Here is a 9,965-nt window from a genome sequence, read left to right as displayed (position 1 = left end):
ATTTGGATACAATTTTAAGCATGTATGAATGGGTCCGCCCTATAAACGGGTGCGACGTATGGTGTGGCAGAAGTCGAATTCTTGGCCCTACATTGCGCCACTGAAAAAAAAAACAAGAACCCCCTCGCACCCCCTCTGCCTAAAATAGGCATACGCCAACAACAACATCCCTTTATTGAAAAAATACTGTGGTCTAAATAAATTTCATTTTATAACCGTCGTTGAACAACGGACTTAATTTTTTGGGTTTACGACAGCTAATGTTCAACTCCGTAGCCTTGTCATTTTGAATCCAATCCGGAAGACAAGGGAACTCCAGGATCACGTATTGGAAGATATTTGCTTTCGTGGAGGACTATTTGATGGAGTAGAACTAACCAGCATTACCAGCTAACCAGGTAACCCCTAGAGAGCGCGTCCCCAAGGTGGCGGATAGGGGAATGCCTCCACTGGTTTACCAGTGGGTGGTAGAAGGGAAGTGGCCAGGGATGTGCTCCATGCCTTCCGTCCCATTTGAATTGTACTTTACTACACTTGTCAAACGACAACAACACTAACCAGCATTTGCGTCACAGAAAAACCACGAAGACTTCCCTTGGTTAGCCTGACGGCAAGGGGATCTCTAACCCATGATCCGCCTACCACTTAGAATCAGCACTGTGGTCGGTGCGAGCCTGGTGAGAAATTCGTATCGATCCGCCATCGCTGGGATTCGAACTCGGTTCACCTCATTGGAAGGCGACAGCTCTTTCCCTTGATTTATTATGAAAGTAAACACCAGACCTAGAAAATTTCTTTGCCTAGCATGCCTAGAGCAGGAACATTTCTGATTGAGTATGTATTTTATAAGCTTAGATGTCCATCTGCGCGCATAAATATTCAATCAGAAACCGATTAAGAGAGAAAAACAATTATTTGATAGGACCTGAGGATCAAAGAGTGTTTAAGATTTTTTTAAAAACTCCCATCTCCTGTTGTACAGTCTTATAAGGTTGGCATCTTTTTTGTGTCAGATAGAGGGAGCTCTCGTTGGAACAAAGAATGTGCTTCTCTTGCAAACTTATTCTCTGCCAGAATTCTTTTTCCTCTACAATCATTGTGTGTGTGTCTTCTTTCTTCCTAACCGAAGAAGAAGAGATGATCTTAATTTAGATCCTGACAAGTTCCAGATTGAAGGAGAGTTTTATCCCCCCCCCCCGGCTTTCTTCTTTTTTCTTGATTAGCACGAGAGATCGGATAATTCTCTAAGCTGAGCTCAACAGAATATGGCCGCCAAAACATCGCTTTAAAAAATAGCCTAGTTAAATTCTTATTAAAGAATGAATGCGTTATTAACTTATTATTAATAAATAACTTAGATAATTAATAGAAAAAGCACGTTATTCATTAATTCATGCGTAAAAAAGTCATTAATGAATTAATGTTTTTTATTATTATTATTATTATTAACTCGGGTATATAAAGCACGCGTTTTCACAATCCTCTTTTAACAATCAGAAATGCAACAATAACTAATATGATTATTTTTTGACATACAGTACCTTGCCAAATGACTAGACGCACTGTGAGATTCTATGTAAAATCTTTCTTATGTATCAATTGGTTAAAATTCGTAATACAATACGTTAAAAATAAATACAAATACCACGCTTTAACCGCGTGAACATCTTTGTCGGCGATTGTCTTGTCTCTGACAATCTTAAAATAAGATGGAAGTGTTTAAATTGTATATGACACACAATTTAAAAAAATGTTGTAAGAGCTAATCATTAAAGTAAGCTATGCAATTAATAAACAATTCAACAAAGGATAACTAAAAAAAAACAAATATATAAAATTAACAAAGGATAACTAGCAAAAATGAAGCTAACAATTAATAATTAGCAAAAAAACTAGTTAACAAGAAATCACAAAAAAATAACAGTGCATGTAAAAAAAAACTAACAGTTAATAACTATAGAAAACAAGCTAACAATTAATAACTAGCAAAAAAATAAATAACTGTTACTAACTCATAAAAAATTAATCGAAGGAAATAATGAATCCCTTAATAAATGTGCTTTTGTAGTACACATTATTTTATTTCACATTCAAAATTATTATCACAAACAATTTAACACAGTGTAAAATAGGTAATTAAACAACTTTTAGACTAATTTTTTTTTCATTGTGTGCCGTCCAATTTCGAAATCGTTAAAAGTGTGCCGCAACAAAAAAAAGGTTGAGAATCACTGTTCTATTTGCACCTATCTGAATGTAACCTATATTTTTAAACCCAAACGCTACTTTGGTTCTTTCTCCTACTCATTTCTTCAATTTCACAAAGATCAAATTTCTAAGACTACGATGTTTAGAAAAAATATCTTCGCAGACAAGTCTATAGCTCAGGCGGAGAAACAGCATCAATGAGAAACCCCCTTCCAGTTGCATAGCAACGAAAAGCATTTTTCCAGAAAAGTGAATTATTCGAAAAAATTTATCTTAAGCACAATAAAAAATACCTTGGTTAGTGCGAAGGATTTTTCGAAATTATGTAAGTGTTTTCTTTAAAAACATACCAAACTTTTTTAAAAAAAGAGAGATCATTATTTTTTACTTATCTAACTTAAACTAATTTTAAAATTTTAAACTTATTCCAATGGATGTTTTCATCTCTAAAACTCAGACTTAATTTAATGATAATAGTTATTTAAGAACTTCCCCTACCCCTTCATTTGAAACTAGTTTAATCTAAATTTGCCTGATAAATGGCATTTATAATTAAGTAATTCATAATCAAATTTAATAATTAATATTATCTTAATGAAATTATTTTAATAAAATACTTGGGAAAAAGTAAAATTTAAATAAAAATATACATTGACAAAATCGAATGATGAATATCTTACAATATATATAAATCTGATCGATATTTATTGGCTGGGAAATCACGTGGTAGGATCCAGTTCTTCTACATTCAGATTGGTTTGGTTGTCATCAGCATAAAATTGATTTAAGTTATTGTTTTCCTATAAATATTTATGTTTTATGTTGAAATTATCTGTACTGTTTTTATTACGTTTTTGATTTGTAAATTAGGGGTTTAGATGGATAAGTTTTAATTATTGTTATTATTAGAATAATGTAATCATACGTAACATTTAAAGATGAAGTTATTTTGATGTGTTTATAGTCTTATTTACCGTTTTATAATTATTAATTATTGACGCAAATTACATTGATATACTATTATGAATGACGGTTAAAGAGATTCCGTAAATGAACTTAACTTAGAACTTAACTTTCAGCTTTATGCACAAAATGATGACTAACTTCTGATAACCATTCTCAACGTTTCTAGCATTCTATTTCTAATTATAAATTCAAAACAAACCATAATTCAGCTTATTTGTGCAAATCAAGATCAATTAGAACTAGACTATCTGACGAACCCAATTTCCAAGATCATTAATAATAAAACGAAGAAATGTCATGATCAATATTTTCAAAATTTATGAGTAGTCTTTCTTAACTTAATATGTTAACCAAAATTTCTAATAAAACTTTTCAAAATCCATAATTTAAGGTTCCAGAGCCGCAAAGAAATTGGGGAACCGATCGATTCAAACTTCAACCAGATTTGCTTTTAATCGTTGTCAGACGTCTTAAATTTTGACACCGAAATCAAATATGACTGGCTGCGGTCAGCAAGCGGGTGGGTGGCCACTTTGATCCGCCTGCTTAGGGACCGAGAGTGCGTGGTATCGTTAAACTGTTCCACCGTAAAGTGCTCGACTCCATGAGCAGGTCGTGAAAGTCAAATTTTACTGGCTGCGGTCAGTAAGCGGGTGGGTGGCCACTTTGATCCGCCTGCTTAGGGACCGAGAGTGCGTGGTATCAATCCTCGTTAAACTGTTCAATCGTAAAGTGATCGACTCCATGAGCAAGTCGTCGAGCTACTAAAGCAGGGGAGCCATCCCCTCTGCAGAGGATCAAATGGTCTTCGGATCATCCTCGGGAATGTTCCCCAGACCGTCGCCAATAGCCCATTGTGTAGTTCCAGCACGACGTAAATAAAGTATCTACCTGAAATTTGGACACGTTTCTAAGCCAATAATGGAAAACTTCGGCTGTACTACTTTATTGTTCAGGAGTTATTGTTCAATGTTCCCAAATTAAGAGTTTTGCAAATCCTTATTGAAAACATTTTTTTAAAAAACTTAATCCCAGAAAATTTGAGAAATTTTAAATTCATCTTATGTTTAGCTTTGCGTATTAAAATTATTTCTTCTGTCTTAGCCAGTGATATTGAAGTTTTAGTATCACTGCATATCGTTAAAAAAAAACATCGATATTTCACGATGTAAGGTCATCTTTTTCCAGGGAAACCATTTTATTTTTACATAGGTCACTATTTTTGGTAGCAATATTTTGTCATCAGCACTTACGATAGTATCTAACTCTACTGTTATAATAATCGCGATAATACCGTATTTGCTAATTACTGTTACGAGCAATATGTGTTTCATTATCGGAATCCATATTGAATTTTGATAATCCTGAAATTTGAGTTGTTCGTATTTTTCGTAAATACAATATTCAGTATATTCATTGGTCTTTAAGATATATATTTATTTATTTTAACAAATCAGCACAAATATTTATTTTAAAATTCATTCATATTTCACGAAATATCAATGCATTTCAACGAGGAACTTCGAGAAATAAAGAGCTGTAATTTTGATAACTATTCCATGAAGCGTTTTTGACACAATCTCTACATCAATAAAAAAAAAAACTTGTAGAGAAATAATTTCAAAATAATGTGCCACAACATATTTTATAGTCATTTCAATGTTTCAAAATGTTCATAGGGACACNGTGCCACAACATATTTTATAGTCATTTCAATGTTTCAAAATGTTCATAGGGACACAATTTTCGTGTTTTTTTTCCAAAACTTGCTTTTTTGTATACAAATTAGTAAAAAAATGTGTCAATTTTTTCCCTACAATTCGAAGAGAAATATAAATAGAGTTGAAATGAACAAACAATCTTTGAATTTACGGGAAAATATAGCGCAAGGAACTTATTTAAACTTCAACATAAATCGACACATTCTTTGAAAAAATTTACATTTTTCGTGTTGTAGCATGAATTATGTATCCAATTATTTTTTTTTAATGTTCTCTTTCTAAATATAAGCAATCCCTGTCATTTACAGCAATGTAACATCATTTTTTAAGAAGAACTTATTAAAGAGCTTAAATATGTAGCACTGTAGTCTTAAATACGTTAGTAAATAGTAATTATTATTGGCCCACTCATCTGCTATACAGGTATAGGACAAAATAATAGGAACACCTGTGCATAGCGGTACTATGTACAGGTGCTCCTATTATTTTGTCCTATACCTGTATATTGACCCACCACTTAAATGTTTTCTTCACTATACTTGTAGGTCCTTGTACCATTCCTTTTGTCAATTAGATATTTTTCACAGTAACATATTATTTCTGTAACATTAAATGAACATTTAATATGTGGATAATATTCAATTACGTCATCTACTTGTTGCTGAGATTAATGTTAAGTTGTGACAACAGATTTTAATGCATTCATTATGATACAAAATGCATAGAATTTATTTATCAACTTGATTTAAATATCTTCAAATTCTCATTACAAGTTACAAAACCCTTCATTTTAAACATACAATTTAAGATTAAGGAAACTAAAAGCTAATACAATTAAAATTTTGAAAGCGGTTTATTTAAAACTGGAAACAAAAGCACGTTTCAAATTTGAAGAGGAATAAATGCATTCAAATTTAGAATCTAACGCTTTAAAAATTAGAGAGTAATTCCATTTAAAATTGAGAAGTTAACAAAACTTTTTTTTCCATTACTTCCTACATTTTGAACAATTACGTATCCTTAAAAATACTCACTTCACTCTATAATCAAAAGTGAATAACTTTAAAAATACGCAAACATAACGAGTTTTAAAATCAATGACATTAAAATTCAAACCTAGTATACTCAATCTAAATTAAAAATCGTCCCTTTATAAAATCAAAGTTAATTTATATATTTAAACAAAAAAAAAAGAATCAATCTTGATCGAAAACATTTTTACAATTTTAATAAAAATTTAAAAAATTCGTGCAATTTTAAATTCATATTATCTTTACTTATCAAAATTATTTCTTCGTTGTCTTAGGCAGTGATATTGAAATTTTGGTATCACTAACTATCCTTAGATATTTAACGACATTTTATTCTTACGTAGGTCCATATTTTTGTAGTAGCAATTTTGTCAACGACACTCATAAAATTAATTTTTATATATTTAAGGGGTCACAATACCCAAAATATGACCAAAATATTGAAATTTTTTATTGCTAATAATAAAACTTCGAACTATTTCAAATGCACTGAAACAAACATCATCTCTCTATTTACGTTTTTAAAAAAGTTAAGAAAGATTTTAGATTGCCCAAATACAGACTCTGCAGACAGAGTTTAAAGTGCTTTTTCTCATAGATGATAGTTTCGGGTTTTAATCTTAATTAAATCCCTATGGAACATTTTCTATTTAAGATAAAGCTTTGAAGTAAAATGTTTTATCTTAAGTGAAATACGCTTATTTAGGCTGTGCATGGTATCGGCATTTTATGAAGTACTACAATTTTTACAGCATGTTATATATACCTAACAGGAATTTTTAGCCTTTTTTTCTCAACATTTTTAACAAATAATCGATAAAAAATATTCTAACTGATATATCAACAAATGAATGCACGTAATTGCGAAGATGAATAGTGTGAGCTCAAGAGAATAAAATTTTGCTTGGAAATAGGTTAAAATAAAAAAGTCTTACGGATTTAAAAATTTTGATTTTTTTAAAATTTTTTCCTAAATTTAAAAAAAAACTAAACAGTTTAATTATTTTTGAAGATAAATTGTTGATTAAAAGTTAAATGAGCATGTAAAGCATCCACAAAATGAATGATTATACCTTTGCAAAGGTACTGTGACCCCTTAAACTAAAAAGAATCAAGCTTAAAAATCGGAAACAACTCCTGGGGGTGGAGAAAAAAACGAAATGTTCGAATTTTGAATAATTTACCTCAAAACGTGTAAATGCACCGACATCTGTTCCGTACTCCATGGTGACGTCGCTGGTCGCACCACCGGTACTTGATTTGTAGGTGTATTTCGTGGTTTTCACCGTCGTGGACATGGTATTACTGGTTTAAACCACAGCTGAGAGAAAGAGAGAGCGTTGCAGGAAAAACTGCAGGAAGACGGTTCTTCGGACGACTCTTTAGTTGAGTTCAGAGAGAAATCGCAGAGAGAAATCCTTTCCCCCTTCGATAGTTGAAGATCCTAAATCTGAGACGAGGTTAGTGCCACCATCACTTCGCGGTAAGGTGCATTGTGGGAACTGTTAATGTTTATTTATAGGATTTACTTCCTTGAGGGGTTTAGTAATAACCTTGCTGATTCGGTCTGTGTGATCCTTGAAATTTCGAAGGATTTATTCTTCGAATTATTTCTCCCGGAAATCTATCAAAANATAAAAAATATTCTAATTGATATATCAACAAATGAATGCACAAAATTGTGAAGATAAATATTGCAAGCACTAAAAAAAAATTTTGTTTGAAAATAGGTTAAAATAAAAAAAGCCTTGGGGATTTAAAAATTTTGATTTTTTAAAATTTTTTCCTATATTTTAAACAAAAAACTAAACAGTTTAATTATTTTTTGAAGATAAATTATTAATTATAAGTTGAATGAGCATGTAAAACTTCCACAAAATGAATGATTATACCTTTGCAAAGGTACTGTGACCCCTTAAACTAAAAAGAATCAAGCTTAAAAATCGGAAACACAACTCCTGGGGGTGGAGAAAAAAACGAATTGTTCGAATTTTAAATAATTTACCTCAAAACGTGTAAATGCACCGACATCTGTTCCGTACTCCATGGTGACGTCGCTGGTCGCACCACCGGTACTTGATTTGTAGGTGTATTTCGTGGTTTTCACCGTCGTGGACATGGTATTACTGGTTTAAACCACAGCTGAGAGAAAGAGAGAGCGTTGCAGGAAAAACTGCAGGAAGACGGTTCTTCGGACGACTCTTTAGTTGAGTTCAGAGAGAAATCGCAGAGAGAAATCCTTTCCCCCTTCGATAGTTGAAGATCCTAAATCTGAGACGAGGTTAGTGCCACCATCACTTCGCGGTAAGGTGCATTGTGGGAACTGTTAATGTTTATTTATAGGATTTACTTCCTTGAGGGGTTTAGTAATAACCTTGCTGATTCGGTCTGTGTGATCCTTGAAATTTCGAAGGATTTATTCTTCGAATTATTTCTCCCGGAAATCTATCAAAATATTGAAGGATGCTAATGAAGTTTTCGTCATTATATTTCAACATTTCATTTTTATTACAATAAGCTGAAAGAACACTTCATCAGTTAGGCGCTTTAAATAATTTTAGAATTGTTTGACATAGGGTAAACTAACCAGTGAAGGAACGCTTAAGCTTCGTTTGCTTTCTAAAAAATCATATTATTTTCAAAATTCGTAATCAATAATTTTAGTTCAATAATTTTAATAAATAATTTTAATTCAATAAATTTAGTTAAATGATAGTGTCAACATATTTGTTACTAATTGCAAATTATGTAAAAAATTTTTAGAGAGCTATATATTGTTTTAAAAATTTGGAGGTTCAAATAACAAGAACACCAAGTGAAGGAACAGCTCTTACTAGTGAATAAACACTCAGTAAAGGAACACTTAATTATGGTTATTTTTTAATGTTCTTTATGAATTTATAAGCCATACAAATATTTAAAAGCAAGCCTATTCTTGAAATTATTACATATAAATACTTGGAAAATGTTAACTTTTTTTTGTAATCATGAATTGAAAATTAAAGTGTCAACATATTAACACATACTGTTCATTTACTGGGAAATCTATGTCTAGTAAAGGAGCATGCCTGTTCCCTCACTGGTTAGAAGTTGTTTTTCGTATTTTTAACATACTTTTGATGCGGAACATCACGAAAGGTACAAGAAAATTAAATTTTATCTATTATTTTCATTAACTTTTATTTCATTAAACCCAGTAAAGGAGCTTCACTGGTTTTTCTTCGTTTGGTGATCCAGTGAATAAGCACCCCCTTATCTCAGTACTTTATTATGCATTGATGCTTAAAAAAAAATAAAACGTAACTTCAATAACTATATTTTGAATTCTCTTTTTCACCGTGAGAAAAATAAAACTATTACATGCTATTAATTGAACTTCAAACTTATAAATACAGAAACTCACCCTATAATTTTTTTCAACGAAACAAGGTGTTGCACAGATAATAACAAATTCAAAAAATTTTCCAGAGAAGTCTATTTGACCAGGTAATCCGAAACATTGCTTGATGACTTCCTATTGTTTGGCAGTAAGCTATTGTTACCAATCAATCTAAAGAGAAACTTTCAAATTCTTATTTTTAATCAATATATATGAAATGTTCCTCCACTGGGTAGTGTTCCTTCACTGGTTGGTTTACCCTACATGTTACCGTTGAAGTATATAATACAGTTATTTCATAGAATACCTAGTTATTCCATTAAATAACTGATCGTGTCCGCTAAAGTGTGTAATATGTTATTAATTTGACACTTTAACTAGTTATTCTATGAAATAACTAGGTATTCTATAAATTAACTAATGAGAGACAGTTAAAGTGTGAAATAAACAATTTATCTAAAATGAAATAATTAGGTATTCTATAAATAAGCTAATGATAGACAATTAAAATGAAAAGGAAGCAATTTATCTCATTTATGCAGCGCATAAATGGTATTTATGGAAACGCACCATAAAATCATTTGTTACAACAAGGATTACTAAAATGACACTTGGAATTACAAAGAACATTATTTCTAAAACAAAAACATTTTTTGTTGA

The 9,965-nt window shown here is 31.3% G+C and overlaps 1 protein-coding gene and 1 long non-coding RNA gene across 2 annotated transcripts in view; both read right to left on the bottom strand.

Moving 5' to 3' along the window:
• LOC107441917 (paramyosin) overlaps positions 1-7,413 on the bottom strand; it is a gene marked incomplete in the record, with an annotated part of 88,303 nt that extends 80,890 nt beyond the window's left edge. Inside the window, 1 exon segment of the mRNA XM_071180861.1 lies at positions 7,111-7,413. Within this exon segment, the coding sequence (XP_071036962.1) occupies positions 7,111-7,224 (114 nt within the window).
• Positions 7,414-7,930: 517 nt separating this feature from the next.
• The window catches only part of LOC122273026 (uncharacterized), a 4,704-nt gene continuing 2,669 nt past the window's right edge, over positions 7,931-9,965 (bottom strand). Inside the window, exon 2 of the long non-coding RNA XR_006227468.2 lies at positions 7,931-8,371. This is a non-coding gene — a long non-coding RNA (uncharacterized lncRNA). The remainder of the gene's footprint in view (positions 8,372-9,965) is intronic.

Source organism: Parasteatoda tepidariorum, chromosome 5, assembly GCF_043381705.1.
Source record: "Parasteatoda tepidariorum isolate YZ-2023 chromosome 5, CAS_Ptep_4.0, whole genome shotgun sequence".
In the NCBI taxonomy this organism is placed as follows: domain Eukaryota; kingdom Metazoa; phylum Arthropoda; class Arachnida; order Araneae; family Theridiidae; genus Parasteatoda; species Parasteatoda tepidariorum.
The sequence above is the reverse complement of the archived record's forward strand: the minus strand, read 5'-3'. Positions and strand labels throughout refer to the sequence as shown.